Genomic DNA, 18,671 nt, shown 5'->3' with positions numbered 1-18,671 from the left:
AAAGATGATTGCAAAAATCACTTTCCACATGTGTATCTATGTGTATGCGTATTGAATCCGGCGATGCTGCTGAACAGAGACGGAGGGAGGTGAGGGCATATGGGGGCCAAGGCCCCCGAGAGGTTTCGGGTTTTTTTTTTTTTTTAAATATTAATTTTTTTTTTTTTTTGTTTGGTGAGAACATCTAAGTATTGTATTTTGTATTGGATATTATTTAGACATAAAAATGTGTTCGTTTTTTGTCCCAAAACCCAATTTCTCTCTGTGCACGGTCTCCCATAAGTTTTTTCTTCAATTATTGATCTCATTTTTTTTTCTATCTCTCTTTACTTACTACCCAAAAAAACCTCTCTCAAAATTTAAACCAAACAAACTATTAGATTCCCGAACCTTTAAATTTCAAAATCGTGTTCATAGATTGGCCCCAATGTTTACAAGATCTTTGTTCGTCCCTGCTGCTGAACATCTTCCTACCGAGCGGTGGATTGGCATTAGATGTTGGTGATTGCGTATGGAAATGGATTGGAATGATTTGGAAATGCACTAAAGGCCGCACTTGTTGATTATGGCAGTTTCTGCATGATCTGCGGCTCTCTGGGGTCTGGATTCTGGAATAATGTGGGCTGGGACCATCAGGATAGGTTTGCTGACGACCATGATTCTTTTTTTCAATAATCGAGTGTTCAGACTTGTGCGCATATCTAATTTCGGAGTCGTAAAGTTAATAATCAGGTAAACCCTTCCCTTCTCCTGTGGCCCCAAAGTTTGAACGTTTGACCTCCGTAAAATTCGAACACGCAATCTCAAAAAAGAACAATAATTATTTGTTTTCTGGTGTCCACTTATTTGCTGACGACCATATTGAAGAGATGAATATGAATAGTAGTAATATTGGACAGAGTTCAGGCTACGTGGCACCCTTTCAGCCCTTCTTTCATAAATGCCTTCTAATTGGACGGTTTAGAAACGCAGAGGCCCATGGACTCCACCACGTCGATTCAAGCAAGAGAAATGCTAGGAGCAAAGAAAATGAGCAAAGAAAATATCCTTAAAGTATATATGAACGGTTCAGATGCACCGCACAGTGAATCTGAGCTGTTCATGTGCACTTTAAGGGCAGAAATGATATTGGTACCGACCTCCCGGTACCGAAATCGTACCGCCGGCCGCCGGTGGGCCGTCTCCGGCCACCGGACGGCCGATCCGAGCCGTCCAAAAATTTTAAAAAAAAAAAACGAGGGGGCCTACGCGGGAATCAACGGCATCCGAGGTGTGTAAGGTTCTTGATCCGAGCACCCTTTTTTCGTGTATATATGTATATTCCCGCGAATATACATATATACACGAAAAAAGGGTGCTCGGATCAAGAACCTTACACACCTCGGATGCCGTTGATTCTCGCGGAGGCCCCCTCGTTTTTTTTTTTTAAAATTTTTGGACGGCTCGGATCGGCCGTCCGGTGGCCGGAGACGGCCCACCGGCGGCCGGCGGTACGATTTCGGTACCGGGGAGGTCGGTACATGTAGCACTACTCGTGATTTAAGGGTATTTTCTTTGTCAATTTTTTTTGTCCCTAGTACTCCTCTTCAAGCAAAGTTTAGTAAGGTGACGCAACACATTTTATTCGGGAAAATGATACACCCACCGAGGCTCCCCCACTGCACGCACGCTGGGCCCACTCCAGCCACCGGACGGCCGATCCGAGCCGTCCAAAAATTCTAAAAAAAAAAACCGAGTGGACCTATGCGAAAATCAACGGCATCCGACATGTGTAGGTGCTCGATCCGAACTTCTATTTTTAACGTCTTAGATCATCTGATTTTTGGAAGTTCGGATCGAGGACCTACATACGTCGGATGCCGTTGATTCTCATGTAGGCCTACTTGGTTTTTTTTTTATAGAATTTTTGGACGGCTCGGATCGGCCGTCCGGTGGCCGGAGTGAGCCCAGCGTGCGTGCGGTGGGCGGTGCGGTGGGGAAGCCGCGGTGGGTGTATCATCTCCCTTTTATTCGTGCGCATGCCCAAGACTAAACCACGCAATTTGGTAGTATGATGTGATAGTTTTTGCAAAAGTAAATAAGTCAATATTTTTATAGATTTTTAGGCAGATCATTCTTATTATATACATCAATTATAATAATAGCATTAGTAAATGAAAATAATTTGAATATTATCATTAGCATATGGTCCAATAATATATATATAGTACTGGTAAAAAAAGACATTTTTTTTTTCAACTTTGTAAGAATTTCCTTGTTAAAAAACTTCATAAGAGCTATTGGGCAAGGGTTCTACGGGGCGGTGCGTGGCCATAACCCAAAACAACTGTGTAGTTGCTTCTACAAGCTTATTTCGACGACCAAAATGGTTCTTGTAACTTCAATAATGTAAACATGTTTCTGGAGAATTGAGAATAATTGGTAATCGTAGCCACGTGGAATAATGTGCATGTCTGGTGTCTATGATTATGGTATTAGGTTGGATAATCTATATAACATAACTCAAATATTAAGAGCTATGAAAATGAATTTTTTTACCCTTCAAAATGGAGGTATAGTGGGACTTTCATCCCCAGGAAGCCTTCTCCTTCTACTGAACATGAAACGAAGATAAGTGTATCTAGCATTCTTTATTTCTTATATATAACTCAAGACTCTATTCCTTACCAATTGAGTTAGGCCTTATTGACTTCTTGCCACGTTAACATTCTCATCAAATGTTTGAGTATTTTTGGTCAATGGGGAGCCCAAATTATTTTTCCACCTTGCCTTTTGTATGCAATGAAATCTCATGAGCCACAGAATCCAAACTAGCCTAAACTTTGGCAAAACAAAGTTACTTAATAGTTTTTGCTTATTTCGATTTGGATCCTATTTAGATTGGACAGACCAGTTCAAAATCTCGATCGTTAATTTAGATAATGGATGATATATTTATTCATGGTCTCTTGTCCGTAGAATTGTTCTCTTACCAGGAACTAGCTATCAACATATTTTTTTATGCTGATCGTCTTAGATGAGCAATTGAAATATGAACTATCGGATCGAGTCCAACATACGGAATTGAAACACCAGTTTATGTATATTTGAAATTGGCATGGGTATTATTACTTTTTCTTTTCTTTTTTTTGAACAGATAGGCAATATTACTATTTGGGACAAGTTATTAGTGCTATTGGGATATTGTCAGGTGCTGCCCATACTATTTTTAATTCATTCATTGATACTGGTGTTTTGGTATCATAGCCTCATAGGGTGGTACTCCAATAAGAGAATGAGCTGGCCAATTTCCCTGAAAATAATATAGTATACTACTAATGTGCAATAAGGGTAGAATTGGAAACCAAATTCCTAAGGCGGGAAAGAGAGCCGTTGCTGACCCAAACCCAAAACTTTGGCGCCAAAAGTCTTCACTGGTACAGTTTCACTCGGTTTCCACTGCCCGATATTTCACGGGCAGCTCTCTCTCTCTCTCTCTCTCTCTCTCTCTCTCTCTTAACTCTCGCATTTGGAACTCTTCCATTCGTGCCACGGTTCCCTCCCATCAAACGCCTCTTTTTCTCTCTCTACATCACAAAAACCCTCCCTTTCTTCATTCAACGTTTCTAGTCTTCCTCCCCTTTCCCATTTCCTCTTTCCTTACCTCCTGTATTCAGAATCAAAGAAATTAACAAAGACCCTTTTCCCTTATTCCATCTCCTCTCTCTCTCTCTCTCTCTCTCTCTCTCTCTCTCTCCTCTCTAACCCCCCCCCCCCCCCCCCCCCCCTTCCCATTTTTCTTCCTCCGTTTCCCCTGCCCACCTCCTGTTTTGGGCAATTTCCAATTCCTTACCAAATATTGGTTCTTGGGTTTTCTCCCTTGCAGTTTTTGAAAACCTCTTGCTTGGTCTGGATTTGATTTTGTCATGGGTTTTTCTAAAAAGCCTCAAGTAGACGGAGAATCAGACGGCAAGAAATGGGTTATAGCCGGAATATCGATTCGCGCTCCGTTGAGATCGATCAAGACGAAGCCGAAGGCGAAAGGTTGCGATAACGATGATGATTACGAAGGGTACTGTTCAACAACCCCAACGGCGAAAGAGTCGAGGTTAGCGGAGAAATCGGCTTGCCCGCCGGCCCCGCGAAAGCGCCGCCCTACGCCCACGTGTCACTACAATGGTGCCAGGGAGTTCTTTAATCCACCGGACTTGGAATCAGTTTTTATCCAACGCCATGTCGAGAGAGCAAACTGAGAGTGATTTAGGAAGTTAGGTGCTTTTGGTTCTTTTTGGGCTTTTTTTGGTTTGGGTTTTTCTCTGTTTTTAGAAGTAGTTATAGTATTAGTACCAGTAGCTTAGGCCTTAGAAGAGCCTAGAGGAGATGATGGTGTACAAGTATATGATTTTGGTAGTTTAGTTTGCTTAACTTTCGAAATCTTGTGCAAGTTTCTTCATCTTTTTTGGTATGGATTGGTTAGGTGAATTTGTTTTCACAACTGTTTGTCTGTGTTGAAGGTTTGAATGAAAGCTTGTTACTTGAGTGGGATTGAGACAATGTTTTTCATGCATCTAATTGCAGTCCTGAAACCCCTCTCTCTCTCTCTCTCTCTCTCTCTCTCTCTCTCCACACGAAAAAAAGAGTATCTTGTGAAAAAAAATAGTATATGTCCAAGAGTAGATTCTTGGACATGATTTGTTGCACCACCTCCAAGGAGAAAGAGAGGATATGTTGACCTAATTAAACAAGTGAAGAGTTCTAATTTGTTGCACCGCCTCCACTTCCCACACACCCTTTGCATTCCTCCCTCAAATCCACAGGCATGCATGTATGTTTTACAGTCTTGTCCGATAGTGGTATTATTCCGATCGAGAGATTAATTGGAATGCGCGTTTGAACTTGTACACTCCGAGATGTCCAACAAATTACATGTATGTTTCGAGTCTTTCACATACATATGTACTTGAAAACCTTGCAAGCGAAATGGTAGTCCCATTTAGTTTTTTTTATTATTTCTTTTTGGATTATTTTAGTCAATCAGTTGTGACTATCAATAGATTGCACCTTGACTGAATCACCTTTTAATCTAATGTTCATGTGTATATGTTGACGTTTTAAAGTTCTTTCATCTTATGCCCTACATTCTGAGTTCAACAAATTCCCTGTCCAATTGGAAATCAAGCAAATAAAGGATCGGTCAACATACTTAAAGAGTAGATCTTTTTCGTGGCTGTAATGCTGCAGTGATATTTTAGTCATACAAGAATTTGGCTTCTTTGCAATCTGGGTTTCAATCGCAAAGAGTAGTTTGTGTAGTCTCGACAATCTAAATGTGTTTTTAATAGTTTATATTCGTTAAAAAAACTCTTCCCGGGAATAAGTAAACTACTTTTGGAAAGAGTCGTTAACAAATATGGATCATTAATCATAAGATATGACTTCTTTTTACAATTTACGTTGTGGTCCGTGTTTGAACTGCAGAGAAGCTGAGTGTTTCACACAAATTAAGTAACCATCAAAATGCGAAAAGTCTAGAATTAATATATCTTTAAAACACAACTTCGGACACAAGTTGTGTTCAGAATTGTTAGATATATGTGAATCAAAAGTAATTTAACGTTTCGAACAAGATTGTGTGGGTGTTATGTTTTGAAGGTACGTTTGTAGCATTGATCATCAAAATGTCCTACGTCCTTCCTTGGCGCCCAAGTACTTCTCTTCAGGCCCTCTGTTCTGTTATTCTTAATGATCCTCAGTCTTCCTATGGCCTACCCACGTAGCCCACCTCCACATGAACCTCTCTGTGTCAATCCCCAAATTCCTGTTTTTGCAGTTCATCTGATACACAAGGACAACCAAGTATGGGGGTAGTAATGATAGATTGGAATCCTATGTGGGGCTTAGGGCTTGTCTGTTTTCAACATTAACAAATGTTTCATTGGGCTCTTTTAGTACTTTCCTTTCAACCAAAACAAAACAACTAAACATTTTAAGGGCACTAATCAATGACAAAATGTGTGTATATGTGACAGTTTTATAATTTCAAGCTACACATGATATTTTGCATAAGATAAAACTATTGTTTAGTTCTTGTATGAGAACTATAAAGGTAGTGTTTGGTTGGGAGTTTAGTTTAGTTTAATTTTGGTAGTGGGTAGAGAGAGAAATAGAGTAATGATTGAAGATAGGGGTAACGATTGGAGAGAGATAGAGAGAGATGTGAAAATAATAATTGGAGAAATAGGGTAATGATTGAAGAAAAAAAGTAGGGTAATGATTGAAAACAAAACAAAAACTAAAACTAAGTTGAGAACCGAACAAAGCCTAACCAAAAGAAAGATTCATGGGGATCAGTTCTGCCTAGTTAAATTAGTTTAATGAAGAAAGCAAATTGTAAGCAGTGACACACCCAGAGGTTGCCTCACTGGTCTAAGTAGATGTCCAGATTTTGAGAGTACTTTTCAAGATATGGGGTTTGATTTTTGACCGGATGAGTACCCTGAAGTAAGTGGGGGCCGTGATTGATGTGACCGCGCTAGCTTTTTCGGAGGTTTGGATTGCATAGTCAGGTCCTTATGGTGGTGTATAAGCTGGATACCAATGACGTCAGGTTATTAACATTGGATTCTTAGTGGACTTGTAGCATAAGTTTCAATTCTTTTAATATTTGCTTCCTTCTGGAGAGCAACAAATGCTGCAAATGAAACAGTAGTACCAGTTTGTGCATTTTTTGCCAACGAAGTTCTATGGACTGTTCACGAACAACCCATTTTTTCAAACATATGTGGAATGGATTTTCAAAGTCTGAACACCTTTGTTCACTAAGAATCAAACGATATCTGAAAATAATAAGTATATTAGTATATATAATAATTTTCATAGATGTTCCGCAACTTAAAAACAATAATACTACGGGCACATCGGCCATACCCCGACCACATTATTTTCACATACGTATGGCAATATGGATCTCATCTCACAATTAAATGTGCGAAACCCACACGTATATTAGAGTGATGTGCCTGTAACATTATTCACTCAGTCTTGTATTAATAGCACATCGAAGTGTGAAACTTCATGAATAAGAAATTATGCCAGTCAAACTGCATGTGTGGATTGTCTTGGTATTATTATTTTCATATTGGGGTATCCAATGGGGAAGAGAGGACATACACACATGGGCTTGAATGGAATCCTAAGTAGAAGAATCTTCTAATTGTTAATTTAAGAGGCTTTTTTCTTCCAAACGGTTAAGGATGTTCAGGTCAGTTTAGATGTACCTTGACTAATCTCTTCCTGGTCAAATGCATGCCATCACTGCCAATATCAAGTGATTCACAAAAAATAAATTTTTTGCGGCCGGACTCCAAGAATCGAATCCCTATTAATTGTGTGGGAGTGAGCTCACCAATCAACCGAACTAATTTAAGAGTATATAATGTTAAGGAGACGCTGTAAAACTTAACTTTTGCCTCACCAAAAATATACCCTTTTTGTTATTCTAAAAAAAATTGGTAAAGGCGACCCATCACAACGCCGAGGGGAGCTTTTGAGGTTTTTCTACGCGGTTTGAGCCGCCGATTCGGACTCTGCCCGCAACCTGACCGGCCCATCCCTTGTCGCTGCCCGACGAATGTTTTGGCGGGAACCCAACTCAAGCCATTCTTTGGCGCCAAGATTAAATGGATAAATAATTTGCCGGGAAAACCGGAGGTGTGACGAAATTACCAAATGCTCCCGGAAAAAGGCTAGGGCTTCCTAGCTATTTTAACTAGGAGTAGAGTTTCAAGAGTTTTGTCAGATATGTAGTAGTATTACTTTAGTTATTTACTTCTTGGATATACATTGCATTAGATTTAGAGCATCTGCAACAGTTATTGCAACCTGTTTCTAGGTATATTGGCTAGAAAAAATAGAATTATTTAGTTTAGCTAGTCACCACTACCCAGCAACCTAGGCAAACAAGCTATTCAAATCCAAATATAGCATTATTAAATTCAACATCCCTTGCCGACTTGCCTCTTGGCCTGCCAAACCCACCAACATCCTCGCCGACAAAACCCACCGGAGCTCCTCAAAACCATTCAGAGAGAGATAGAGATTGCACCTTAAAACCCACCTCGCAGCATCAAAACCCATCGATTTTCATTTTCATTTTGATTCACTAAAAATTAGCTGGAAAATCAACTCTCACTGGGAAACTGATTTACTGAACGAAGATAAAAAATTGTTGACAACTGAACTCGACCTTAAGTAAACAGAGAAGAGGAAGAAGGGAGAGAGAGGCAAGTGAGCTGCAAAAACCTCGCCGGAGTATCTTGAAGTACATCAACTGTTCTTACCTTCGCCGGAGCAAGCAGATCTAACTCGTCGTCGAAGTGAGAAATATCCCACCGTCGATGTGAGGCCTAGCCAAGGTTGCTGAAAACGGGAAAAGAGGGATCTCACCAGTTTGATCTCACCGGCGACTTACCCAAATCTGCTGGAGATGCTCTTAGCCTTTTTGTTTTAATTCCACTCCATTTAAAATACTAAAGTATATTTTTTTCTTATCATTATCTGTTCACAAATACAATTTCAAATATTATACTAATGTGTGTTGGTTCTACATATATGTGAAGAATTGCGTTTGGTGTTGTATACCTAGCCTTTTTGCTTTCCAATTGCGCCACATAACGGGCGTTTTCCGTTACCAAATGGACGGAAATAGAACCCAGGTGCCCAATTTCATAGCGGGCGTTTACTTTCGGTGTTCTTTCTGATAAATCGAATAGTTCAGGCGTTTACGAGACATTATGTGTAAATTCAGGTGTGTTTTTTGAAATTTTCCTTACAGAAACGTGGCACAGCCGCACAAGGATTCCCAATTGGGGAAATCGCATTTTCCACACTCTTGGACGCCGCTAGTTCTCTCCGAGTCGCCGGGAAATCCCAAAACCATGAAACCAACCGTACCTCCGTTCAACCTCCATAACCAAAACCACATCCGCTACGACCACGCCAAACCTCTAAACATCCATTCACAATTCACCTCCAAAACCAAACTCCTGCCTCCCAATCTAATCGGATACAAACGCTTTCGCGTCGAGAATTCAGCTGTCGGAGGGAAACAAACTAGGGCTAGACATCTGTTACCGGGTGGAAGGTGGTGGAATCTGAGCGGTGGTTCGGATGAAGTAGAAAACACGACGGAAGCAGAGGCGAAGCCGGTTACCGTTTTGATTGCTCTTCGTCGAATTTGGGCGTTGGTTGGTGAAGAGAAATGGATTGCATACGCGGCGGTCGCTTCGCTTACTTTAGCTGCGGTGCGTGTTGGACTTTGTCTTGATTTATGCTTCGTGTGGTTGAGCGAAATCTAGTTGTTATTTGGGGTTTTGAGTGAATGCGATAGAGCATGAATGTTTGAATTGCTTGCATTTTTCGAGAAATCGGCCAAATTAACGAACTCAACACGCTAAGAACAATCAAGAGATGAAACGGAGAATGCAATGTATTGAGATTTTTAGGTGGTTCCCAAACTGAATGAAGAATGAAGTACAGTTACATCTACTGCGTGTAGCCTTAATACACCTGTCTAGGTCGGAATAGTCAGTGAAGCACGAACCAAACAGAATCAGGCTTCACAGAAATTAACAACATTGGCTTGGTTATGCTTTTGAATGGATGCAATTGTCTGTATTTGAATTCATACTAGGCGAGATTAATGTACATATATACAGAGTAGTTGTTATGTGGCGATCGATGAATGTGACAGAGAATGTTTCTCTGAATTGCTTGCATTAACTCGTTTAGTTTTTTGAATGGACTCTTCGAAACGTATTAAATATACCCATGTGCTAGATGCTTGAGCAAGGATGTGGCATAGGAGTCTGATGACACTCGCATGGAAAGCATATTTCATGGTTAAGTTTAGTTGGGAGTAGAGGGAGGGTAATCCTTCTTTGAGTCAATTTTTTGACATGTTTGATAATTTTGGCATATAGAGGGGTGTATAGGGCTTTTTATTTTTGGACCTTTGCGTTTTTATTCCTCGATTTCTTCGGTACATGGCTGGCATCCCCTTGATGCTTCTTTTACAAAATTTTATTACTTATCAAAAAGTGGTTAAGTTAATTACAGAATAGTGCATAAGACAACTCATTTATGCATGAAATGGTTTGTTACCTTAGAGAATATGTATATTTTGCGCAGACGGCAGATCCAAAAAAGAAAAGAAAAGAATATGTATATTTTGCAGTATCCCAAATCAAATATAGACTAATCTGACACATACCCCATGACAGACACTCCCACAACTTGTGGGGTTGTCAAACTACCGGTGAACCCTTGGTGTCGTCCGGTTCGGATCTCGGGTTGGTTCAAGCTCTGCTCCCTGACCTGCAACACGAACACCTACCATTATGCCCAACTGGTCGGAGTTCGACCATGAAGGCACTCCAATGGTTAATGAGAGACTGTAGGAGAAGGTGCAGAGCCTTAGGTTTACTAGAAGCGGTGTACCTCTTTTAGAGTTTCTTATCCTTTACACAGAGTTTCCTGACTTGCTTCCCAAGCATTCACGTGTCCAACATGCGTGATAACCGCTCCGGCTGATGTCATGTATGACCTACTGAAGGAGACAGTTATGGTCACATGCACGAGCTGCCTTCCGCATGTTGTGCGGGTCACACCGGTCGGTCCAAGACGCCTGAATCACACAGAAGGTTTGCTCAAATATCCAACACGAAATAAGATTGATTGTTTAGTCCGGCCCAACGGTTCAGCCCAGTAGCTAAGCCACTTCATGGTTGGGGATCCATTGGTCTTCTGTGGACCGGTTGGTTCGGCCCACTAAACACTGTATATCTGGGTCTGTGTGACATATTTCATGTGGGTTTTGCATCATTTACGTTTGCAGAAAGTAAACTGGATTCCCTTGTTTTAATGTATTGTGAGTTAAGTGCAGAGCTAGTACCATTCTATATTTCTATCCCTATGGAATCTCAGAGCTAGCACTGTAGTAACTTATTTAAAGCTTTGGTTAGGGTGTTTTAGTTCGACTTTGTATGGCCCTTGATCCTGGAAACTGTTTATCATGTTTATTCAGATTTATATACGGTTCACATTCTAAGACATCTTTGTGTACAGCTTTCAGAGATCTCAATACCAAATATATTGGCGGCTTCTGTATTTTCTGCACAGAGTGGGGAGACTGTTGTGTTCTGTAGAAACTCACAGCTCTTGCTTTTCTTGTGTTTGACCTCGGGCATATGCAGGTATTTTTTGCTCCTCTTATCCTACCAGGGTGGTTGCATTTTCTTGGATGTTTATGCCTAGGCTTTTTAACACAACCATTCCTATGGGTAACCGCCTTCCTTGTCATTACTACACATACGTAGTGATTGGCTCTCTGTTCCCCTTATTCTGAAAGGTGCTTGATATTGTTTGTTTCTGTGATTTTATGTGGGGTTCAGTGGTGTACGAAGTGGCTGCTTTGGGATAGCAAATATGATCTTGGTGAGTGCATCTTAATTGTGGACCTGTTTCATGATTTATTTTATAATTTGGTTAGAATGAGACTATTTACCATCCCACTACTGCTCCTGCATGGATACAGATGTGTATGTATCCCAAGCAATGAAGGTAAATCCAACATATAGGAATGTCAAGCCAGCGGTTGACGTTGTGATGGAGTTTAACTATGACCATCAGATGGTTCTAAGGTCTACCTTCATGTATAAATGCTCTAGAACTAACTGGGGCATGAATAAACACTTAACTGTTTTGAAAATTTTGACATGCAGATTGACAAGTTTCTTACCTTCGCTATATTTGACATACCTTTTTCTCCATGAGAATAGATAATTACTAACAATAGTGCTTTGTTTATTTCTCTACAGCTAACAAATTTTAGTTAAATGAATAGGGCTTTTGTAAGGACTCCCAAGAATGCAGGAACGCTATCCATACAACCTTCAAGATTATTAAAATCACATGTCCATCTTGGAAAACTGACAATAATGAAATTCCAATTCTCTGAAGTTGAAATCAATGCAAGAGGTTTCTCTTTCTCCTTCAAGGTTTTTCCCATGTTCTTTCTTCAAAGGTCCTATAGCCAAAAAAAAAAAAAAAACAAGAACAACTCTCCAACCCTGTAGGCCGTACTTGTATTTTATGGATAATGTTCTACTCTCTCCTTCCAGACTTACATTTACATAATATTTTTTCTGGGTTGCTGCTGATAACCATTTACTGAATAATTTTTTTGTTCAGTCTTGTCTTTGTTGATGTTGATAGCTTATTAATGTACGACATAATGTATGGATTATGATGTTCAGAAACCTCCCAATAGAATGTACGACATAATGTGTTTCTTTTTACTCAAGTGTGCAAAGCTACTTAACATCAGCTGGTGCTTTCTACAATGACTGCAGCTCAAGCGACTAAGGGAATCTTTTTTCACCGCTCTTATTTACCAGGTCTGTTGCTTAATACATAATGTGCATGGGCTTCTATGCAAAGTCCTCAGGTTGCTTATGGTGGCGTTCTCTTTATATAGGATATATCATTCTTTGATAGCGAAGCAGTTGGTGGTTTGACTAGCAGGCTTGGAGCTGATTGTCAAAGACTGTCTCATGTGCTTGGAAATGATATACATTTGATATTACGGAATGCTCTTCAGGTTAACTCATTTATTGCAACTATGTCTTTCCCTAGATGCCGTTCGGTTGTAGATTTAACTCTTGTCTAACGTTGAACTATACTTTTAGGGCATAGGTGCATTGATCAATTTGTTGACTTTATCTTGGCCGCTTGCATTGTCAACCTTGGTGATATGCTCTCTCCTATCCACCATCTTCCTAGTTTATGGCCAGTGAGTGCAATGTGACACACATGATTTTTCGATCAATCATTTAGATGGTTTAGTGTATAGTTGGTTTGTTTAATTGTTTGCCGAATCATATGTTAAGTTGCAGACCTAATTTGTGGTGTGCCTTTTCTCCTTACGGTTATATTTCTGAAATGTGAGAATCCAAATTTTATAAAGTGCTCCCTTGCATAAGAATCTATGCACTCTTCTGACTGTTTGTTTGACTGCTACAAACAATCATATGTTGCTACAGTTAAGGTTAAGCGGAACCATGATAAGTCTTGTGTCCATGTACCAAAGAACATGTGTCCTTTTTTCTCTTTCGGGTGGGATTGCTTCTTTCTCTGTAGATCACTTCCTTGTCATGCTTACAGTTGTACCATTTACGTTTTAGTTTATTCCATTTACATGTTTTCTTCTAGTTCTGGTTATTCATAGAAAGAGTTATTTCTTTCACTTTATGTTTCTTCTAGTTTTGGGGAATTTCTAGGAAGAGTAAAGGCACAAAGACTTTCATGTATCAAACTACCAAACTTCTTTGCAAATCAAAACCTGTGGTGAATTTAACTTAAGCTGGTATTATTAGTCACGACTGCCTGTTGGGGTAGTAACTATACCAACCAATCATAACGATCATTTATATGCATACATGTTTTGAATATATATGTAATTAATTCAAGTTGCTTTTCTATGGTTTTCTATTCATAAGGATATTTTAGTTTGTTGTTTCTGGAAAGTATGACTGAAGCCTTTTTCTTGTATTGGTAGGTACCAAAAGAAAGCGGCCAAATTTACCCAAGAGTACAGTGCTCGTGCGAATGAAGTAAAAGCAGAAATCAAATCTTTACTACTGTCTTAGTGGTTTGTTCATATTTTATTTTTTTTAAATTTCTTTCCAGCATGACCATCTTTTTCGTCTTTTCTTTTTTTGGTTAAGCTAGGTTGCTCAAGAGACTTTTTCATTGATGAGAACTGTTCGAGTTTATGGAACAGAAGATGAAGAACTGAAAAGGCAATAATTCTCTCTGTAAATCTTCTATTGAATATCTATATTTCCATGCTATTTTTTTCTTTCCTCTCCAATAACTCTCAACAAGCAAGGTAGAGTAGTGGTCTCAGTTCTTTGTACATCAAGGGGCCAATGGCAATGATGTATGCTTTTTTCTTGTAGGTACAAGCAATGGCTGGACAAAATTGTCTTTATTGGCATTCGAGAAGGTCTTGCTTATGGATTTTGGCATCTGAGTTTCAGCACTCTGTATCGTTCAACACAGGTTTGGCTCTTGTCAATAAGTTTTAGTCTGGACTAAATGATAAGTCGATCAGTTTTACTAGATCAGGTTCCCCAAGTCGTATGGTTCATGTGCATTGTAACCTAAATGATGATTTACATTAAGGTTCTACTATATTCGTCTTCTTGAACTTGTAGGTTGTTGCTGTATTATTAGGAGGAATGTCAATATTGACCGGTCATGTAACAGCTGAGCAACTCATGAAGTATGTATTATACTGCGAGTGGTTGATTTATGCAGCCTGGAGGGTGGAAGACAATTTATCATCCTTGCTGCAGACTGTTGGAGCAACCGAAAATGTTTTCCAGTTGATGAATCTCATGCCTAGTGACCAATTCTTATCAAAAGGTAAGAACTTTTTGGCGTTTTGTGATAAGCTCGTGGGGCTTTTGAAATGCTCTTTTGTTAAATGAGTCAATGAACCTTGGTTTGCTTTATCGTGGTTTATTTGATTATTGGTTGGAAACTCGGGCATTGGATTCTTGTTTTCGTTATTGATAAACATTCTAATACAGTATTAGGAGTCCATCAAGAAGGGCCTAAAAAGCTATGGCTCAGTTATTCTTTCTTTCTTTTTCCTTCCTGAGCGACCCTTGTGAATACTGGAAGGATAATAAAATCTGAGGTATCTGGAGGATGCAAATATTTTGAAACTACCCTCATTGCTTAACTATCATATTTTTATTTTTCTAATTATATTTTACTGCCCCAAAACTGTAATCTTCTTTATTATATGCCTGCTTTGGGCCCACTTCTCGTTTATTTTCCACTTACAATTGAGTTTAGAATCTTGTCAAGAAGTACAAGATTATTGTCCAAAACTCCAAATCCTCCATTTGTAGGTTCTGTCCCATTACCCCAGTAAGTATCCTCTTAGGCTTTCTTATGGGCTTCTAATCACTTTGATCTCCTCAAAGGTCAAAAACAAAGATTCATTGATACAGTAATTTTGTGTGTGCAGGTATGGTAATTGACTAATTGTTGTATCTTCAGGAGCAGTTACATGATTTTCGTGACAGTACATCTTTCCATATGCAGGAATGAAATTGCAGAGGCTGATGGGAAAGATCGAGTTTGTCAATGTGTCCTTTTACTATCCTTCAAGGTTAACGGTACTTTTCATTCTTGAACGGTATATTTTGGAAGTTATTTAGTCATTCTGTTTCCTCTTGGTGGTATACGTTCGAGTATGTGGATTCTTCAGAAATAGTTGTAAAAATCTGTTATAAAAACCATAGCACCTCCCATTCCTAAACTTGATTTATTTTCTTTCTGCTATGCATGAGTATAACTGTTTGATATTCTTCGTGATTAATTGTACAGAGTTTACATCTACAGCAATCGTTGTAGCCCGCTTTGGTTTGAGGATGTTAGGAGCTTGGAGTAGAAATGAAAACAAAAATGTACTTAATAGTTCCTGAAAAGTACTATATTTCTTGAAGTTTAGGGTTATCTAATTAATTAAAACCTTATCTGACCATATTATTTGCCATTACTGCTTTTAACCAATCTTATGCTACATTTTTCAATCTGAAAAGCTAATTCGACAAACTTTCACTAATAAAACTGTTGTCTTTGTTACGACCATTATGAGCTTGCCTTGTCAACCTGCCAGATATTCCCATTTGATTAGATATTTGTTGTGGCAGTATGAATTGACGACATGAATAAGATTACAATCATGAATCATATCAAAAATACCAATTTTCTGGTAGCACTTCCCTAGGATTTTCTTCATGGTTCCTCTCTCTATTGCTCTAGTTGATATAAGCTGATCCTTGTGTTAATTATTTTTGTGGAAAGTACTCATCCACTAGTCTGTTGCATTTGAACAGGTGCCTGTCCTAGAGCATCTAAACATTTCTGTGCGTGCTAAAGAAATGATCGCAATTGTAAGAAGTACCATTTATATCTGCTCTTGCTTTCGTTGTGGGGAAAAAAATCCAATTACAAAAAGCATTTGCTAATCTTGTCAAGGTCGGTCTCAGCGGTAGTGGGAAAAGCACATTAGTGAACCTTTTGCTTCGTCTCTATGAGCCAACTAATGGAGAGGTATGCAATGGTTGAACTTGTGTATTAGGCGATGATCTTGGGGTCGAGTATGTGATTACATGGATGGAAATAATAATGGATTATTTCACCCACTGGTTAATAAGTTTGCTTTGTTCTCAAAGCCACTTTGATTCGAGCTACCGATGCTCCTTTTAAGGAAGTATCAAACTTTTCTAAAAAAATGGTTTTATTCAATGTTCAGGTTGGAATCATCTCTCCTAATCAATAGTCATGCATGAAAGCAGTACTCTCTAACGTATAAGCACCTCTGAATTACAGATTCTGGTTGACGGCTTTCCTCTGAGAAAGTTAGACATCAGGTGGCTGAGGGACAAAATTGGATTTGTTGGACAGGTTAGACATATAATATAGCTGCAAGAAATACTTGAGACTTGCTCCAAATTACTCTACACTGTTCTATTTGAACAGGAACCCCATCTCTTGCATATGGATGTCAAATCAAACATTTGTTATGGTTGCTCAAGAGACATCATACAGGAAGACATAGAATGGGCTGCTGAACAAGCCCATGCTCACGAGTTTATCTCATCTCTTCCCAGTGGTTATGAGACCATTGTTGACGATTGTGTGCTCAGTGGGGGACAAAAGCAGCGGATTGCTATTGCTAGGGCCATAATTAGAGACCCTACCATTCTAATCCTCGACGAAGCAACTAGCGCTCTGGATGCGGACAATGAATATTATATCTCGGTAAGCAAATTTTTTGTTCTCTACTACTATACAAACATCATTCGGATAACTAACAAATTAAAAGGGAAATATAAAATCAGAAACTGAATGTGGAGCGTTGCTACTTTGCTGCTGATGCGTTCTTTGTTGTTTTCCTTAGAGAGTTCTTCATGCTTTCAGAAATGACGGGAGGGCGAGAAGAACAATCATCGTCATTGCACATAGGTGAGTTTCCTTGTGACTCTTGTTTCCCTACTTGTGAAATTCTTATATGTCGAACCTGTGATTTGTGACTTTATGACCCAACTTTCTCAGCCTATCTACTGTAAAAGCTGCTGATAGAATCATGGTGATGAATAGTGGTCGAGTTGTTGAGGTAAGTCCTTTCTTGTATTTTGATCAATTGATTGCCTGTCAAAATATCTGAAGACAGCAGTTTTAAGTATGACCTCTGTTTTTCATCTCTGAGCAGTGTTAAATAATTGATCTTGTTTTGTATGTTACCAATTGAACTCTACTCCAGTTCCGACCCCATTATGCTATCTACTTGAGACCGCATATTATCGACTAAGTGACAATCTTGTCGTTTTAAAGCATCAACTCTAATTCCATTATGGGTCTCCCTTTTGTCCTTGCCATTCCTCCAAGTTGACTAAATCACTTCTTTGGGTTTTGTAATCATCATGCTCGGAGCAATCTAACCCATTTTCGCGGTGTTTACAATAGCTTTTGGCATTTTGATTTTAGATTCTTTCACCTCAAAAGCTCTTCCAGTGTAATAACAGTTGTTCTGTTTCTCCTTTTGAGGCAAAAACATCCTGTATGCTTCTGGGAAGCCTCACGTAATCACATTTTATGCTTTTGCTTTTGGATATGATCTTCAGAACCAGCTTTTTGTAAAATCCTAAAGGTTTGACAAAAACTTTATCCCTTCAATCCGTGTGTTCACTGATTGATCTATGTAGATGGGAAACCACGCGGAGCTTCTTCACATGGACGGACTGTATGCGCGGCTGGTAAAAACAAAAACAGATGCTTTGGGTTGATCAAGGGCCGGGATAGTGATGTTGCCCTGAAGATATTTCTGATGACATAATATGACAGGAAAATGACGGCCAAGGCATGACGGGTATTAATTATCAGAACACTTCATGAGCCGTCATTTTCCCTAATATGACATGACCCGCAGATTTTGATCCCCTGAGAAAGGGACTGCATGCTCTAACTGGTACAGAATGTGACCTCTCCTGGGGATGTTTTGCAGCTGAAAGAGTGGTTGCCATCATATAGTTGTATTTTAGACTTTTAGTGTACACCTGGAAGGAAAATATGTTGTAGCATTTGCTGCCTTTTATCAATTTATGGCGTTGTTGGTATAAAAGTTTTTTTTTTTTGGTGTGTGCGCGCGCGCGCAACATGCTTTCTTCAATCTTCAGTTCAAAACTTAGGGCCTGTTTGATAAAACTGAAACTGAATGCTGAAAAATTAAGTACTGAAAGCTGAATGCTGAAATTTTTTTAGCTAAAAAGCTGTTTGGTAAACATATTAAGTACTGAATTAAAAAAATGATAAATTAATTTTAGTTCCGATTATCTCTTAAATTTACTAATGGTCACAATGTACTTATAATAATAGTGGAATGATGATTGTGGTGGTGGTGGTGGTGTGTTGGTGGTGATGGAATGGTGGCGGTGGTGGTGGTGGTATTGGCGTTCTAGCGATAGTGGTGTCATGGTTGGTGTCATGGTGGTGGTGGAGTGATGGTGATGTAACGGTGGCAGTGAGTGATGGTGTAATGGTGACAGTGAGTG

The 18,671-nt window shown here is 39.3% G+C and overlaps 2 protein-coding genes across 2 annotated transcripts; both read left to right on the top strand.

The window, feature by feature from the left end:
• The first annotated feature begins 586 nt into the window (after positions 1 to 586).
• On the top strand, positions 587 to 4,544 carry LOC131304801 (cyclin-dependent protein kinase inhibitor SMR6-like). Its single transcript, XM_058332194.1, has 2 exons — positions 587 to 732; positions 3,866 to 4,544. The coding sequence occupies exon 2, from the start codon at positions 3,906 to 3,908 to the stop codon at positions 4,230 to 4,232; it is 327 nt and encodes a 108-aa protein (XP_058188177.1). The 5' UTR covers positions 587 to 732; positions 3,866 to 3,905; the 3' UTR covers positions 4,233 to 4,544.
• Positions 4,545 to 7,991: 3,447 nt separating this feature from the next.
• On the top strand, positions 7,992 to 18,241 carry LOC131304800 (ABC transporter B family member 26, chloroplastic-like). Its single transcript, XM_058332193.1, has 18 exons — positions 7,992 to 9,281; positions 11,104 to 11,231; positions 11,430 to 11,472; positions 12,390 to 12,434; positions 12,515 to 12,637; positions 12,726 to 12,829; positions 13,595 to 13,649; positions 13,768 to 13,838; positions 13,998 to 14,100; positions 14,256 to 14,466; positions 15,157 to 15,230; positions 15,954 to 16,010; positions 16,096 to 16,170; positions 16,450 to 16,524; positions 16,600 to 16,881; positions 17,021 to 17,085; positions 17,176 to 17,236; positions 17,826 to 18,241. The coding sequence occupies exons 1-18, from the start codon at positions 8,916 to 8,918 to the stop codon at positions 17,904 to 17,906; spliced, it is 2,019 nt and encodes a 672-aa protein (XP_058188176.1). The 5' UTR covers positions 7,992 to 8,915; the 3' UTR covers positions 17,907 to 18,241.
• The last annotated feature ends 430 nt before the right edge of the window (positions 18,242 to 18,671 follow it).

Source organism: Rhododendron vialii, chromosome 10a (assembly GCF_030253575.1).
Source record: "Rhododendron vialii isolate Sample 1 chromosome 10a, ASM3025357v1".
NCBI classification, from domain to species: domain Eukaryota; kingdom Viridiplantae; phylum Streptophyta; class Magnoliopsida; order Ericales; family Ericaceae; genus Rhododendron; species Rhododendron vialii.
Note: the sequence above shows the minus strand (reverse complement) of the source record. Positions and strands in the feature narration are given on the sequence as shown.